Consider the following 18628-nt stretch of genomic DNA (forward strand, 5'->3'; position numbering starts at 1 on the left):
ATTTAGAGCAGCTGTGCTTAATAAACCGTGTACTGCCAGGTGCCAGAGTGGCAGATGGTAGTTAAGAGTGGTCTCTGGAGTCACACTGGTCCTCGTGTTTATTATCTGTGTGACCCTGTATCATTAGTGACTGTGACTTTCTGTGACTCGGTTTCCTGTCTTGTAACAGTAGGGATAACTGTACATACCTGATAGGAATATTATGAGAATTAAATGAATGCATGCAAAATACTTAGAAGGTTAAGAAATAGAGAAACTCCAGGAGGAAAATGTGTCCGTTTGTACCAGTAGAGATGCTATTCTTTAAAGTGAAGATTAAATGTAAGGTAATAGAAGGAACATTCCCAGGGAGAAGTGCGGCAGTACAGTAGAATGCACCTGGGGCTACGAATTGAATTATACTGTAGCCAGCGTCCTAACTTACTAGGACCTTGGCTGAGTGATTTAACCTCTCAGTATTTGTTTTCTCAATTTTAAAATAAAAGGATTTGGTTATATACATGAATAGGATCCTTTCATCTCTAATGTTTTACAATCCTTTTTCTTGTTTTTCCTTTTTTTTTGTATTTGAGTATAAAAGCAACTAGGTCCTAAGAATCTTAGTTTTAGGTTCTGTTATATAAGAGTTATCATAGATATTCCTAAGAAACTTGGAGCTTAAAACTTTTGTTTCATTTAAAAAAAAAAATGCCCTTATTAAAAAAAAAGGCCTTAACCTAGATCCTTGGGAGGGACCTGGCTTTCCTTTTTGAAAGATATTTTACTGAAGAGCTAAAAAATGACTAGTGTGGGGTTAGCAGATCAAATAATTTGAAGTAGACCATGCTGTATTCCTAGCACTACAATGTAATCATCCTGTTTGTGACAGAGAAAGGTAAAAAAGTATAATAATAAGATGATGTACCTATAATTTGAATAATTTTGAGCTATTGAAATGTCTTTGTAATTTTCACAGCTATTGTCCATTGTTTGAGGTTGTTGCCTACTAAATTGAAAACATTCATTCCATATCTACTACATATACAACAGCAACAGTATAAATATAAGCCTAACTTTGCAATATTTATAATACTGTAGTGATGGAATTTTTTAACATGTGGTATGTAAATGTGCAGATTTTATGCGTGTTGACAAAATAATTTTTCAGCTTGCAAAATGGGACTGCAATAAATACATTTTTCACTTAAGCAATTTTTTACATCTCCGTTGTTGCTTTCTAAAATGAATGTGAATGCCATCTTTTATGACTGCAACTTGCCTTTTCCATTACAGACATTTCTGTTTGATGTAATCAATAAACTTTGGTATGATGAAAAAAAAAAAAGGCCTCAAAAAAGGAAAAAAAAATAGGTGTAAATTGTTGTCTATAGACCTGAAATCCCACTTGCCTGATAATATAAATTAAGGGCAGCTAAATTTTTAATGTCTTTTGCTTACACAGGGATTCTCCTGATGAACTTCCTGTATATGTTGGTATAAATGAAGCAAAGAAAAATTGTATAATTGTTCCAAATGGAGATAATGTATTTGCTGCAGTCAAGTAAGAATATTTTATTTCAATTTCTCTTATATTTGTTTACCATGTTTATACTATATTAGTTCATTACAAAGGGGGTTTGAGGGGCAGGGCGCAGTGGCTCACACCTGTAATTCCAGCACTTTGGGAGGCTGAGGTGGGCAGATCGCTTAGGTCAGGGGTTCAAGACCAGCCTGGACAACATGGGGAAACCCCATCACTACTAAAAATACAAAAATTAGCTGGGGGCATGGTGGCACACACCTGCAATCCCAGCTACTCAGGAGGCTGAGGCAGGAGGATCTCTTGAACACGGGAGGCAGAGGTTGCAGTGAGCCGAGATTGCACCACTGTATTCCAACCTGAGTGACAGAGTGAGACTCTCTCTCCATAAAAAACCAAGAGCGGATTTGAGGCAAGCCCATAATTGTAGATTTCTAGAGATAATTTCCATGACTTTTGCAGGTAGTCTTATCTCTACTATTATTTTGTCACTCTTCACCAAAAAATACACCTCTTATGTAACTATTTTACTTAAAGAAAATAATACTTGACCTCAGGTATTCCATGGCAACATGAACAGTTTTGTTAGACATCTGATTTTAAACGCTTGTTAGGAGTTCATTACTTGTGTACAGTTCAAACAGAAAGGCTCTATAAAGTAAAAAGAGGTGGTCATAAAATCCTTGGAAGGGTTGAGGGAGCAGGCTGAGCTGCCAGGAATGACAGTTGTGTGCCTCACAGTGGATTTTATGTCTCTGCCACCATCAGGAAGCTGGGAAATCGAGAACTGCTGCCACAACGAGTGGCTCTAGGACCACATTATCTTTGGTTTAATCTGGGCCAGGTAAATGGATGCCCTACCCTTTGCCTCTCATCCCGCCTGAGGGTAAGAACCAAGTGCTGGGATCTCAGCTACAGCTGCTGCACAACCCTCAGATGCCTCTAGAGCTGTGCTCATGATGGAGATCGTGGAAGCACAGCCTCCACCTGGTATCTCTTCTGTCTCAGAAATTTTAAAGTATTGCAGCTGCTTGGAAGAAGCTAGGTCCCATGTGGAGCCTGAGCTAAAGAGGAGTAAGGGAAATGCAGCAAACTTTCATGGGAAGTGGTTGGAATAGAGCTGAGTGAGCCAGTCTGCTATATCAGCCACAGACATGACTTGAAGCCATTTTACTTGTCAGCCGCTGTGTAGTTTGCATTGTAATGAAGAAAGCAAACTTTATCGCTTCAAATACAAGTAGATTATCTTTTCTTTGACCTCTTTTAGTCTCTTTCTTTGACTGTCTCTTTAAAGGGTTTTTGTTCCCTGGGATTTGATAATACAAATTTGCAGTAAAGCGAATTCAAACTAAATCAGCCTACTACAACCACTAGACTATGCTACGTTCATCCTGGTTTATCTACAGGGCAGCTACACTGTAGACGTCCAAAAATGTTCTTTCTTTTCTAATACCTCTCAGTTTCCTATAAAATGTTGCTTGGTATTTGTAATTTATAACTTCTTATAAACTCTTCGGATTTATCATTAAATTTAAATTGGTGCCTTCTTTATTAGAAACTCTTGTTTTCTTGGTTATTGTCTATGTCTTTCACTAGCATGTAAGTTCCACGCGGGCAGAGGGTTTGTTTTGTGCACAGTATCTGCCCCATAGTAGATGCTCCATAAATATTAATTCTATAAATACCTTGGCATGTAGAAACACCTAATTTTTTCAGGCTGGGCAACATAGTGAGACTGTCTCTTTTTAAAAAACAAACCTAACTTTTCATTTGTATTATTAGTCATGTTTGAATCTTTTTTAAAAAGAAAGATAACATAGTAGTGGTCATCTAACATAACCCAAGACTCTTCTGGTATCCTTCTTTTTTTAAGCTAATTGGAGAACACAGACAATGAAAAAGAAAAAAAAAATACATGGGCAATAATATTTATAATTTAGGTGAAGATCAGAAAGTGAGTATTTGAGGAACTACCTCCAATAATTTATCTCAAAAACAGGGGTAAAAAGTTACTTGAGATATAACTATTTTAGTACTTCTAAGTATTATAATGGTTTTAGTTTTTTGGGTACCACCTCCTTAAATCAGCTAATCAGAACACTTGATTTCTTTATATATTTTAAAATTTATTTTTATGGCAGACTGAGTAAGGTCTTTCAAGGCATACCTTTGATCAACACATTTTTATTGTCTTTAGTTGTTATTAAATCTTGTGTCTGCAAGATTTAATAGTGACTAAAGAAATGCAAATTAAGCCAGCAAAGATTTTTTTTAAAGATTAAAGAATGGTCATAACCAATGATGGTTAGGGTATAAGAACCCTTACTGATGTGTTAATTGGTAAAACTTTTGTAGAAAGCAGTTCGAAAAATGTTTAAAAAACCATATTCTAAGATTTCTTGATAGGTGACATTGCCAGGTACTGTGTGAAGTACACATTTATACCCTTAACTTAGCAATTTCACTTCTAGCTATTTATTAAAGGGATTTTGGACCGGTACAGAAATATGTGTATTTATTACAGGTTATTTATCAAATGAAAAATTGGCAACATATCCAGCAATAGGGAAGATTAGGTAAATATAAACTATCCATATACTATAATACCTTGTTATTGATTTGTTGAATTTGTTATGAAGTGGGCAAATAACAGTAATGTGGAATGATTCCATTTCATACTGTCTAATGCATATGGAAGTAAACATAATTTTTAAATATCTTTGAACAACAAAATTAGGATTTTTTTTTTCCTTCTGCCTTATTTTTTTTCCTAAAATAGCTGAGGTAAATAGTTTTGACCTTGGGTCAGGGACCCTTAGGGTCAAAACTATTTGTGATAACAAAATGTTATTTTTGCACCAATGGCACAAAGGTAATGGTGGATAATACTGTTGTCACCTTGGCAGGAATCAAGGTAGTGCCACCAGAGTAGCAGCAGTCGTTGCATTATTCACAGCAGGAACATGCAAATGTATTTAAAAATGTTTGTGATGGAGCCAGGCATGGTGGCTACTCAGGATGTTGAGGTGGGAGCATTGCTCCAGCCCAGGAGTTCAAGCTCATCCTAAGCGACATAGCAAGACCCTGTGCCTGAGAAAAGTCAGTGATGGAGTATACATGTATTAGATGTCTGCCATTGAGTACATCTCTTTAACATTCCGTGATGAAATAGGAAATACATAGAAAGCATTTCTCATACTGAAGTACTGTGGTTTGTCTCAAGGGGGAAAAAAGCCCTTGTGTGATTGAGTTTTGAGATGAACTTTTCCCCACTTTTAGAAAGAGTGACTCATTGACAAACTCTGGTTATTTGGGTGTAGATACTGGCAGTAATTCTCCCAAATGAACCAAAGAAAACAACTGACTGACTATATTTTTTGCCAGTGATAAAATTCCAGGTTTCAAATAAAAATTAGATTGAGAAACTTGTAATACTACTGTGAGCTCAATCGCTTTTTTCATAATGTTATGTAATGAAGTGAATTTGATATATAAGCTTCAACACTTCCATCTGTATAACTTAGTGAACCACTATTTCCAAAGGGCTATTGCATGATGCCATATAACATGCATAGGTACAAATTTGTTTGCGTTAAATACATTCTAATGGGTTTAAAGTTACAGCACAAAATGTTCGTGTTCATGGTTATGGCTTCAGTTGCACATTGCAGCTTATCTTTAAGCATCACACAGGAAAGTGTTAGAGTAGGTTTCGGTAGAGACAGAAACTTCCAGAGATAGTCATGATAATGTCATATGTATGGGAAGACAGCTACCAAGTGCCTTCAATAGTGGCGGAGGTAAAAGAGGATATTCTATGTGGGCTTTGATGGATGCCTAAGAACTTACTAGAAAGAATGGGAAGAAGGCTGCTTTAGGTAAGGGAGCAGTATGTGTGTGAAAGTGTGGAAATACATGGCACAGGGTACTTGAATGGCTCTATGCCATGCCAGAGTGTTGAGGAAGACTGTAAAGATTGATTCACATGGGACTGATGTGATCAAATCTGCATTTTACGGTTGATATAAACATATCTTCTAGACATACAGCTGGTGATAATTGAAGGTAAGACTTAGTGTAACTGTGCTGTAATCAGAAGTTAGATTTTGATGGCTTGGGTTTCTGTGGCATTTTAATCTACCAGTTCTACTGGTAACTCTGCTGGTTTAATCTACTAGCTCTCTCAACTTGGGTAAGTTGATTATCCTCTGTGCCTTTTTTTTTTCCTGATAAGTACAATGAAGCTAAGACTAGCACCCGCTATCAGTGTTCTAACCCCTTTGATAACAGTGTTGTAGGGAATACCAGAAACTCTCAGATGTTGGCAGTGAATAGAAGTGAGTTTCTCCCTAGGAGTTGTTACTCCCTCAGCTTTCTTCCTGGGTGTCTGGCACCCCTTCCCGCTCTTCATTTTACTCCTGACCTTTTACATTGATGGCAAAAATCTTAACCTGTTTATGATAAGATATAAAATTATTTCCATAAGTGGCGTTAACATGCTGTATATTCATATACTTTTGAAAACTACTTTGGCTTATGCTTTTGTATAAGCTTACAAAGTAGCTTTGCTTTCCTTTTACGTTTTCTAAATTTTTCTTAACACAAATTTCAACATTAAAAAAAAAACCTATTGACCTTAAGTGTTATAATAGTGTCCTCTGTCTCTTTAAAAATGGAAAAGGAAAAAAAAAAAAAAAGGCCGGGCGCAGTGGCTCACGCCTGTAATCCCAGCACTTTGGCAGGCCAAAGCAGATGGATAACCTGAGGTCAGGAGTTCAGGACTAGCCTGGCCAACATGGTGAAACCCTGTCTCCACTAAAAACACAAAAATTAGTTGGGCGTGGTGGCATGCACCTGTAATCCCAGCTACCTAGGAGGCTGAGGTAAGAGAATTGTTTGAACCCAGGAGGCAGAGGTTGCAGTGAACTGAGACCCTGCCATTGCACTCCAGCCTGGGTAACAGGAATGAAACACATTTTTTTTTTTTTTCAGACAGTCTTAGGCTGAAGTGCAGTGGCACGATCTCTGCTGACTGGCTGCAACCTCCGCCTCCCAGGTTCAAGTGGTTCTCCTGGCCCAGCCTCCCGAGTAGCTGTGAATATAGGTGCATGCCACCATGCCCGGCTAATTTTTGTATTTTTAGTGGAGACAGCATTTTCCTATGTTGGCCAGGCTGGTCTCCAACTCCTGACCTTGAGAGATCCGCCCACCTTGGCAACCCCAAAGTGCTGGGGTTACAGGCATGAGCCACCATGCCCGGTCCCTGAAAACTTTTTTTGATACCTTTTTTTTCTGTTAGGTCAGACTTCTCCAAAGTAGTATGCTATATCTTAGTATCAAGTGATACAATTTAAAACTTGACTAATCTCAGCTTTGTAAATATCCCTTATACCTTTATTGTAGACATTAGAGTACTAATAAAAGTTTGAATCATATTTGCTCTTTCTGTGACTGGCAGTTTTTTATGAATATTGCTTTTCTCTTATTTGACAAAAACTATGAGGGATTTTGAGAGAAGTGTTGGTAATTATTCTGTGGACTTATTCTTGCATGGAATTTGACATTTTTAACTTGGCTAAACTTCCAAAGGTCTTTGTACTTAGTGCAGTAACCTGCCACGTAATGAGGACGTTTACTTCTTTTTCAGATTATTTTTGACGAAAAAACTTAAAGAAGTAACAGATAAAAAGAAAATCAATCTCTTGAAAAACATAGATGAAAAGCTCACAGAAGCAGCCAGAGAATTGGGGTACTCGCTTGAACAGAGAACCATGAAGATGAAACAGAGAGATAAGAAAGTATGACTTCAACCTGTTGGTCTCTGTTTTGTTATAGTAGATTTTTTCCCCTCTTGATTCCTTCCCCTCTCTACTTTCCCCTTCTCTTCCTAGCCCTGTCTTAAGAGCTGGATGCTGTCCCTCAGGGATGCTAGGAGGATGGCACTGAAACGGGGGTCAGATGGCTCCTTTGGGTTGGCACACTGAATTGCACAACTGGTGATAACACTGCTGTGGTATGCCAGTATTTACCACTCTTTTAATCTTTTACCACTCTTTTAATCTTGTTTATCAGTTAATCACTTCATAAAGTTAAGTGAAAGCTGCTTTGTACATAATGAAATTTACATACATTTTCTCCAGTAAACGTGTTGTATAAGCAGTGCTTCTTTCTTTTTCCTTATTAATCCTATCATTTCCTTTTGCGTCTCTCCTAATGTCTGTAGTGTGAGGGGAGTATTTTGTAAAGGAGCAAATACTTCTTAGTGTTGGATTCTTTGGGTTTTTCAGCTGTAGATTTCAGAGTAAGTTAATGAGAAGCTGGAAGATTTCTGGTTTGGAGTAAATGAGAATTCCATACGAGTTTATTCTTATGGCCTGTGGTGAAAAAAAACATTTGTCACTGGAATGAGGACTCCCAAGTCTCCTCCAGCCTCTCACCATTTGTCTGCCCTTGCTGGTTCATCTGAATGTTCTAAGCTAAATGGAGAACTTGTTATTCCTTAATAAACTAGCACTGGTAATGTAGTACCTTAGTGTATTTAGGTTTTAAATCCTACTTCAGTTCCTTCTCTGATCTTGATTCAGCTGCAAGGGTGATATTCTGATAACCTCTAGGCACTCTTTAGTCCTATAGACTGGAAAGTTCCTTAAAACGTACGTTTTAATGAAACCCATTACAACATGACATTTTAAAAATTAAGGTTTTATATTGCTCTTCACCTTTCTAGTTATCGTAGGAAGCTTCTCCCACTTTGTGACTAGGAGGAAGGGTAGTTGTAACCTAGTTAATGTATTCCTAATTTGTTTTGACTAAAGTCTGAGCATCCATACACATATTAGCTATTAGCAAATTATTTAATCAGTCTTTTTTTATTTTTCTACCACAAGCTATAATTTATTTCAGAGGGGATTTTCTTAATTCTTCCCCATAAATAAGATATGATTGAGTTTGAAATTTCTTAGATAATTTTGTCCTAGACCCCTCGCCCATGAAGTTTCATTTTAGTATTTGTTTTTTATACAAAACAGCTGGTAAAAACAAAGACAAAAAAGAACTTACAAGACAATCATGTTTTTAATCCTCCCCTGTTGATGATTATACTCTCAAACCCTTTTCTGTTATATGTAAGGTTGTTCTTTTGTTGTTTTTGTGAGATCTTCATTGAATTCATATTTTTCTACTGAAGAATTCAATTCCACTAGTATATGTGAGTTAGTAGCTTTGTTCTTATGTGTGAGCGTAAGAATATATCCATTCTAGTATGATACAGCACTGTGCAGCGCACTAGAAATCAGTGTTTTTATACTGACAGTAACTTAGAGCGTACTTTGGAATGTAGAGTCTTTATGAGTTATATCATTTGACTCCCTACAACAAATCTGCAAAGTTGGAATTATCCTGTTTTATAGATGAGTAAATTGAAGGTTATACAGGTTTTGTGTCTTGTCCAAAATCTTAAATGACACATGTAAAACCCAACTTCATATTTTCCATATTTAGCATTCTTTCCACCCCATCTTCTTACTAATTGGCTCTCTGCCACTTCACCTTTTCCATACCTAGATTTCTTCATAAGGAACATTGGTTAAATGATGCTTAAAATGACGGTGTGGCACTCCATCCACCTGTGATCCGATGCTTCAGGATGCCACCCACCCCTATACAGTTTTTCTAAATTTGTAATCTTATTCTTCTTAATTTCTTAATAAAATTATGATTCTGTTGACTTCTTAATTGATACCTCTTTATGGACAATTAGTACAGGTAATCATCTGTGAAAAATCTGAACATATACCGTCATTCTTACTGTGTGTTGGGCAGCCTGAGTTGGCAACTATAGCAGTGCTGTCTTTTTCTTTCATTATCACTGCTTTATGTCCTGCTTTTTACACTTATGAATATGGTATGTTTATCATTTCTTTTTGCCAATTTAAGATCTACCTCATAATTTTGAGTGGCTGCAGAATACTGTGCTTAGGTGTTCAAAGTCTGGGTTGCTTAAGATTTTTCACAAATACAATCCTGCCATAGATATCCTTTTATACCTTTAGTCTCATACTTATCTGGTTATTTTTTTAGAAGAAATTCCTAGACATAGTATTGCCAGGTCCAAAGTAGTTCGTGTGTGTGTATGTGTGTGTATGTGTGTTTATGGTTTTTCTTTGCTTGTTTCTCATTTTGTGGGGTTTTCTTTAGTCTTTTAGTTTTTTCCATGCTGGTAGGTATAAAATTTTGCACTGTTTTAATTAAAATTTCTTTAATTATAAAGAACATTAAATACTTTTCACTTCTCTGTTGGTCATTGTATTTTTTTTTTTTTCAACTGCCTGAACTCTGCCCATTTCTCTATCAGGGTTAGAATTAGTCTTTTTCTTACATGTGTTCTAATTTGGATGTTAGTCTTTTCCTTGGTTAAGCTCCCTTATAGTTTAAAGACATTAATTTTTATCTACTGTTACATTTTACAGATATATTTTATCAGTTCGTCTTGTGTACTTGATTTCACTGGATAGACTTTTTGTTTTTATATAGTTAACTCTTCTCTATCACAAAATTATTTTTTTAAATACCTTCTAGTAGTTTTATGGTTTTATTTTTACATTTAATTCTGAAATCTAGCTGCAGATTATCTCGATAGAAAGATTAAGATAGAAGACAATTACTTCATTTTTTTCCCAAGTGGTAAGCAGTTTTCTGATAACTTCCTTTGAATAATCAACCCTTTCTGGCAGCTTAATAAAGGATAATGAAAAAAGCAAGAGACTGGGAGAATAGGGAGATGAGAGAGAAAAAAGCTTTACGATATAGAGACTTAGGTGAGAGGCCTTTAAAACTGCAGTTTGGTTTTTGGGTTGTGTCCTTCCTCTGCCTTGGAAACTTTTCACTGAATTGCACAAAGAAGTGGAATATTTGTACAAATGTTTTGCTAAGGAAAGACCTAAAAATAATGCCATTAACATGAGCTATAGGAAGAATGGAAACTGGAAGGGTTATGGTGGTAGTTGTAGTTGGGCCTGTTTTTGTCTTTGAAGACTACCACTTAATGAAAGTTCACTGGTTATGTGATTTGCCTCCATAAAGGACACCACAAACCTAGAAGCTGCCCTACTTTTGGGAAGTTTGCAAACAAGCCTAAATATTCCAGGTAAAAATAGGGGAGTCTGAATTTGGCAGGATGGATCAGAGGAGTCCTGTCCTATCATGTCTTCTTGCTGACAAAAACTGTTTCTTACTCTTTTTCTTTTAGACCCAGGTTCCTCTGTGCTTTCTACCAAGAAGGTACTTTGACCTTAGAGGAAACCGGTATTTTGGCTTGCCTTCTAGGATGTATTGAGTTCTTCCTTAACAAATCAGGATGCAGACTTCCAAGTGACTGGCACAATTAAGAAAAGCCAAGTATTTCACAGTTCTGTGGTTACTTCAAGTGTTTAATTTTTAGCTACTTTTCAAGAAAAAAATAGTGTTAAATTTTTACCCTGGAGTTCAAATTTACTGAAATAAAATGTCATTGAATGTTACAATTTGGCAGAAATGTTGAGGGTTATGTATTTGGGTTTCTTTTTTTTTTTTTTTTTTTTGATGTCTATTTACCATGATTACATTTTATTCTTTTCTTTAACGTAGGTTGTGACAAAGACCTTTCATGGTGCAGGCTTGGTTGTTCCAGTAGATAAAAATGATGTTGGGTACCGAGAGCTCCCTGAAACAGATGGTAATGTATTTCATATGTAAACATGTGCATATACGTTAATGCATGTGGAGGAAGGTTTTGCTTATATTGGGAAGAAGGTATGTCCATATACCTTTTGTGACACAGTCACTAGACCTTAGTAATAAAGAGTAAGCTTAGGTTTTAGAGTCCATCATTCCTGAATTAAAACCAAGTTTGTAGCTGTGTGGCCTTGAACAAATTACTTAATCCTGTGAAACCTTGTCTTTTTCATCTGTAAAAATGAAGTTAATCGTATGCACTTCATAAAGGAATTTGGGGCATAAACAAGTATTAAGATACTTAGCAAAATGCTTGCTCAGTGCTCAAAATTTGGTAGTTATTTTTAAGAATTTAAAGAATTTTAACCGGTTGTCTACTTCCTGGGAACTGTTTCCGAACCTTTGATGTTACACTCAACTCGCAAAATAGTAATTATTGAAATTGTGTGTGTTTTTATGGTTCTTTGTGAACATTTTTTCATCTGCATATAAAAATGATTTAGCTTTCAGAAGCCCAAGATCCTGAACTACTTCATCTATAAGTATAAAAACACTTTCAAAATGGACCACTGCACGTAACGTAGTTATTGCTGCACTGAACATCCAGAATTAAAATTGCTTCTCAACTCTTTTCTCCTCGTCTCCATTCCCTTATTGTGAACAGCCCCTCTGGTATTCCTTTATTGATCATCCTCTTCTGGGAGGATACAACTTAAAGGGAAATCAAACTTAGCACCTTCTCAAGGAACCACGTATTCCTGCCTAACGCACGTATTTGGCCACCTATTTTTCAGAACAGAACTAGCCTTGGTAGTTACCAGTCTCTGGGGCTGTGACCTGGACATCTGCATTTAAACCAGTTCTCTAAAGCAGTTCTTCTCAAACTTTACTGTGCAGCGTCTCCAGCCAGTAGATAGAGATGTCTTAGATGGCAGCTATTCATATGGACCTGTTTTCTCTGTACCCCTGCCTCTTAGAGGAGTGTCATAGGGAAGATGAATGTGGCTGAGCTGTGCAGTGTGATGACCACTGAGTGCCTCACATGTGGCGACTGCAACAAAATTTGTAACTTGTATTTATTTATTTTTTATTTTATTTTTGTGTGTGCGTGCGTGACAGGGTCTCACTCTGTCACCCAGGATGGAGCACAGTGGTGCCATTATCCTATCTCGGCCTCCCGAGTAGCTGGGACTACAGGTATGCACCATCATGCCTGGCTAATTGGTGTTTGTTTTGTTTTGTTTTGTGCTGCAGAGACAGGGTCTCACTCTGTTGCCCATGCTGGTCTCGAACTCCTGGGCTCATGTGATCGACCCACCTCGGCTTCCCAAAGTGTTGGGATTATAGGTGTGAGCCACTGTACCTGGCCTGTAATTTTGTATAATTTTAATTAGTTTAAGTTTGTAAATTAAAATAGGATTAAATATTTGTTACATTTATTATATGTTGCCGTAATACTACTTTGGAAATATGGATTAAATAAAATATCTTAATTTCACCTGTTTTTTTTTGTTATTCTTTTTAACTCCTCGTCCTGCCCCACCTGTTTCTTTTTTCATGTGGATACTGGAAAAAATGTGTAGCCCACATTGTATTTCTCTTAGACAGGCTGATCTGTCCCATATCTCCTCTTTGAAGCCAGAGGCAATTAGTCTCTGATGGGACCAGTGTGGGCCCTAGCTACTGGTCAGCCTTCTGCTTCTACACTAAGTCATCTTCTCTTCATGTCTGTCCTTAGAGAGAGCTTTAAAAAGCATGATTACTGTCTCTTTTGGGAAAGGTTGAACACATTTGTTGTAGAGATGGGCAGTCTCTAAAACTTTTGGGGTGATGGATGTTAAATTGTAGTGCCCGGGAGTAAAGCCTGTTACCCTACTGTAGTTGTGGTTCTGGGGTTTTATATCCAAGTCTAATATTCTAGCCATTAGATCCTTCTGTATTTAATTAGTTTTGAAGTGTAGCAAAACATAAAAGTGAAGGACCTAATCTTCTTGCCCTGGCCTAGTGTCGTTTGCCAGGAGGTATAATTGACTGTTTGTTAACGTCACAATGATGAGCAAATCACGACTAAGTTTATTCTTAACCCTTTGAAGCTTCTCACAATAACGCTTTTCTTCTTTCTTTTCTTTCTTTCTCCTCTTTGTCGTATTTCTCCTCATTGTCGTCTTTCTCCTCATTGTCGTCTTTCTCCTCTTTCTCATCTTTCCTCTCTCCTTTTTTCACTCTTGTCGACCTGGCTGGAGTGCAATGACAGGGTCTCAGCTCACTGGAACCTCTGCCTCCCGGGTTCAAGTGATTCCCCTGCCTCAGCCTCCTGAGTAGCTGGGAATACAGGCACCCGCCACCACGCCTAGCTAATTTTTGTATTTTTAGTAGAGAAAGAGTTTCAACCATGTTGATCTTGAACTCCTGACCTCAAGTGATCTACCTGCCTTGGCTTCCCCAAGTGTTGGGATTACAGGCGTGAGCCACCACGGCCAGCTGAGGGCACTGGTTTTCATACTTGGTTTTCTGACTGTAGAGTGCATACTACTATCCGAAGTAAGAAGAGTTGCCTGCCTGATTTGCCAACTCCTGGACTAGTCTGCTGAAAAGTTATGTAAACTCTACTCATGGAATAGACTTTTTAAAAAATCATGACGGCAGCCGGGTGCGGTGGCTCACACCTGTAATCCCAGCACTTTGGGAGGCTGAGGCAGGCAGCTCATGAGGTCAAGAGACTGAGACCATCCTGACCAACATGGTGAAACCCTGTCTCTACTGAAAATATAGAAATTAGCCAGGTGTGGTGGGAGGCACCTGTAGTCCCAGCTACTTGGGAGGCTGAGGCAGGAGAATTGCTTGAACCTGGAAGGCAGAGGTTGCAGTGAGCCAAGATTGTGCCACTGCACTCCAGCCTGGCGAGTTCATGACTGGAACTAAATCCTGTGAAATAATCGCTAATAAAGAAATGCTAGTTAACCTGTTTTTAAGCTTGAATCCTAAGTAGAAAAATTACCAAATTGCCATTCTAAATTAAAGTGCTGCAGATTACTACCCAAGGTGGCACAAATTGTACTAGTATAAAAAGTCTTAAGAGGAAAAACCCTCTTTATAGTCTTTTTACCTTTGACAACTGATTCATTTTCTAACTGTGTAGATAATCTTTTATATTGTTGATTTCTTTCAGCTGACCTCAAGAGAATTTGCAAGGCAATAGTTGAGGCTGCAAGTGACGAGGAGAGACTAAAAGCTTTTGCTCCCATTCAGGAAATGATGACTTTTGTGCAGTTTGCTAATGATGAATGTGATTATGGCATGGGGCTTGAATTGGGAATGGACCTCTTTTGCTATGGCTCACATGTGAGTAAAAAAACCCTCCACCTGCTACCCACTGCCACACCTCCCTCCTGTCCTTGTGACATACATCCACACGTGAATACACGCACATTTATACCCCCAAATTCCAGCAGAGGTAAGGTAGGGATTCAGCTTATATTTCAAAATGAAGGTTTTAAAGTGATTTTTTTAAAAGTAGATGTCCAAAAAATGTTTTAAATTCATCTTATATTCTGACAAAGGTGAATAACCAAGATTATTTGCATTCACGCTTACATTAAAGTGAATTTACTTATTAGACACATTATAGAGACGTGCCTTCTTGCTGTGTGTGTACGTTTGGGGCTAGGTATGGGGGTGTGTGCACACACCTTAGGCTCCATTTAGTTTTCATTGTGGTGGGGATATTTGTTATTGTGCTTAAATTCTTAGATGAAAAATACACTTAAATTATTTAAGCTTTATAAGAGATACTGTTTTACCATTAACTAATTGCTCATTAAATAAGAAAATTTTACTTAATACCTAAACCAGTGCTTACTCAACCATAGTTGCCTGAAGGTCAAAGAGGCAATAAGGTGTAACGGGCATGTCATGTTTCTGGGGCCAGACTGGCTGTAAATCATGTCTTCCCAGGTGTAAGATTGGGCAAGCTTTCCAACACCTTTGTATCTGTTTCTTTACCTGTAAGATATGTCTGCACATGTGCACGAGTGCACACCCATCCGCAGATCATTTAATTCTCATTTAACCTACTTTGTAACCAAGTCACAGAGAGGCAAAGCATCTTGCCCAGGTTCACACAAGCAGTCTGGTTCCAGAGTCAGTGCCTAAATCAGTGCAGTAATTCCCGGACTGTAAAATGCATGTGACTCACCTGCAGACACTGTTAAAATGCACTCTGTTGGTAGGTCCGGGATGAGATCTGAGACTGCCATCCTCCCAGGTGACGGTCACGCTGCTGCTCTACAGACCACACTGAGAGGAGCAAAACGAAACCAGTAGCTCCCACTTTAGCATGCATCAGCGGCACTGGGAAGGCTTGTCCAAACGCACACTGGCGCTCTCCCCACCCTCCGCAAGTTTGATTGAGTTCTAGGGTGGGTCCTGAGAATTTGCATTTCCAACAAGTTACCAAGTGATGTTGATGCTCCTGGTCAGGGGTGTACATTTTGAGAACCCTGCTATAAACCATATTACACTACTTTTCTTTGCCCACCTCATAGATAGTTATCAGTAAAACTAATCAAAATGTTTAACAGCCAGAATGACAGTCATTGACCAGTCCAAATAGTACTTGACCTAGAGAGGCCCTAGCCATAAATAAGTAGAGCCATAAGATGTGAACCAGTGAATAGCAAACTCGATTGTTGTGAGAATGAAATAACGTGTATGAGTTATAAAAAGGTTTAGCACAGTACTTACCACATGTTAGGGCTAAATGTTTATTATGATCAGCAAAAAGGTGGTGTATGTAGATAAAAGCAGTAATCTAAAATCTTTTGATAAGCCTAAGGCAGTGACTCTTAACAGGGATTGGGAGGCGGTACATGGTGGGGATGGGGGAGAGAAGGAATTTGAGGATAAAGGATAATATGATCTGAAAACTCACTTTCAGCATAGCTATTCTTACAGAATTAATTAGGGAAAATAAAGCTTAAACTTTTGACTGGGAATACACCAGAGAGAATAAAAAGTATTTGTGGGCATTGTTTGGGGTGAGAAAAAGTTGATAAAACCTGAGGGAATAAGGAAGCTCAGATTTAATTTGGTTTTCTTAATTTTCAAGATATGCCATTAGTCATCTGGAGCAGCAAGACTGCCTCTTAGAGTGCCAGGCGCCCGTCCTTAAATTGTGTTCACTAACCACTTGAAGGTGTCGCTAAAATGGTTTTGGAAGCAGCCTTTGTTAAACAAGTGCTTTGTTGATATATTTTCTGCTACTTATTAGGATATCTGCTGTATTCTCTGCTTAATGTTATATTTTTATTTTTCAGTATTTTCATAAAGTTGCTGGCCAGCTCTTACCTCTTGCGTATAATCTGTTGAAGAGGAATCTGTTTGCAGAAATTATTGAGGATCATCTGGCAAACAGAAGTAAAGAGAATATAGACCAACTTGCTGCATGAGTAAGGTGGCTTTGATTGGTGTACAGTATTTCAAAGGACTAGTATTAAACTTGTGATTTTTGTTTTTACGGAATACAAAAAATAAACATTTACTAAAAACGTGTATAAGGTTCTTCTGCCTGGTTTTCCTTGTTTAATGTGCAAACAAATGGCTGTCAAATCATCTAAACGGTGACCCTAATCACATTTTGGAGGACAACTAAAGTCACCCTCTGATATGTCACAGGAAACCACTGTCTAATGCCTGTGGCTAACTAGACCATCCTTACAGAGTCCTGTTCCAATATTTATCATATGGGCAACTAAGAATATTTCTTCTGAGTCTTGAGTTAATAGCTGTAACTTTAAGGATTGGGTTTATGGCAGGTGAGGAGGGGAACAAGAGGAAACTTAGAAGGAAACTCATGACACTGTGATCAACACTCTTCCCAGGGTGCCTGACCCCGACCTACCCAAACTGCATTTTGGGTAGTAGTTCCAGGTGACTCCCAGCAAGTAGTCCAGTTATCCCATCATGTATATTATTTTAAATCTCCTGACTCAGTCTTTTACTAATATAGCCTAGTATATTGATACATAGTATATAGTTTTAGTATAAGATAGTAATCAGTATACCATTACTTTAAAGTTTTTCATTGCAAATGATTTCACTGAATTTTTAGTACGTATATCTGTGGATAGCTGTGTTTTACTAGATCCAGATTTTCCTTCAACCTGGAGATATGTCCTTCACCTTAAAAGTAGAGGGCAGGGCTGGGCGCGGTGATTCATGCCTGTAATCCCAGCACTTTGGGAGGCTGAGGTGGGCCAGTTCCCTGAGGTCTGAAGTTCATGACCAGCCCAGCTAACATGGTGAAACCCTATCTCTACTAAATGTACAAAATTAGCTGGGTGTGGCGGTGCATGCCTGTAGTCCCAGCTACTTGGGAGGCTGAGGCAGGAGAATAGATTGAACTCGGGAGGTGGAGGTTGCAGTAAGCCAAGATTGCACCATTGCACTCGGCCTGGGCAACAAGAGCGAGACTCTGTCTCAAAAAAAAAAAAAAAAAAAAGGTAGAGGGCAGACCATGAAATGCAGAACAGCAAACTTCCTGGATGAGGCTGAGGAGCGTATAAGCTTTTTTCCCCTTTCTATGAAGTTCAAAATGAAAAACCACCGTCCCCCCCACCCCAGGCCATCTAGTTAAACCTCCACATTGTGTAAGATTGACATGATTTACTCAAATAACTTCTTGCCTAGCCAGTAGTTCTCCAAAGTTCTTACTGTCGGCTGTCCCCTTAAAATATATTTGAGGTACTTAACTCTTTTTTATATAAGGGTATGAGTAGACTATTAAAAGACAATACTTAGAATTTTAAATATAAGTAGCATTCCTCATCTCCCCAGTTAGGCTGCAGGCTTCTTAAGGGCATATATTTTATGGATGTATATCCCCCTCAGTAACGCAAACCTTTGGAATTGCACTTACTGAATAAAATGACCCTGTCACATGTTCTTAAGTGCCAGATAGAATCAAACTGGCAAGAGCTGGGAAACTGATAAGATGCCTGGGAGTTAAAGATTCTTGACTTCTCAGACAAAAAGTCTTCTGGGGTCAAAAATCTCTGCCACAACCAAAATCTGTTCCTTTCTGCCAATGGCTCATGCTGCCTTTGGAGGCAGGTAAGATGCTTTCTTCAAGGTAGGTATATTTTGTATAATATCTTAACCAAAATGAAACTGAAAAGATCTTCAGCTTCCCTCTCATAACCGCAGGAACTTTTACAGCTCTAATGGGGAGGTCGCAGGTTTGAAGGAACTGCCATTTTAGTTAGGTAAGTAGCTCCAGGCCCTGGAACCACCTGAACTATTAACTTGTTTTTTTTTTTTTTTTTTTTTTTTTTGAGACGGAGTCTCGCTCTGTCACCCAGGCTGGAGTGCAGTGGCCGGATCTCAGCTCACTGCAAGCTC

General features: G+C 38.2%; 1 protein-coding gene across 1 annotated transcript in view; it reads left to right on the plus strand.

Annotated features, from left to right (window-relative positions):
• The window catches only part of LOC111553860 (histone PARylation factor 1), a 31751-nt gene extending 14972 nt beyond the window's left edge, over positions 1-16779 (plus strand). The window contains exons 4-8 of the mRNA XM_023228974.2: positions 1442-1540; positions 7167-7317; positions 11144-11231; positions 14400-14572; positions 16546-16779. Coding sequence (XP_023084742.2) covers positions 1442-1540; positions 7167-7317; positions 11144-11231; positions 14400-14572; positions 16546-16677 — 643 coding nt within the window. The 3' untranslated portion in view covers positions 16678-16779. The remainder of the gene's footprint in view (positions 1-1441; positions 1541-7166; positions 7318-11143; positions 11232-14399; positions 14573-16545) is intronic.
• Positions 16780-18628: the final 1849 nt, after the last annotated feature.

Source organism: Piliocolobus tephrosceles, chromosome 3, assembly GCF_002776525.5.
Source record: "Piliocolobus tephrosceles isolate RC106 chromosome 3, ASM277652v3, whole genome shotgun sequence".
NCBI lineage: Eukaryota > Metazoa > Chordata > Mammalia > Primates > Cercopithecidae > Piliocolobus > Piliocolobus tephrosceles.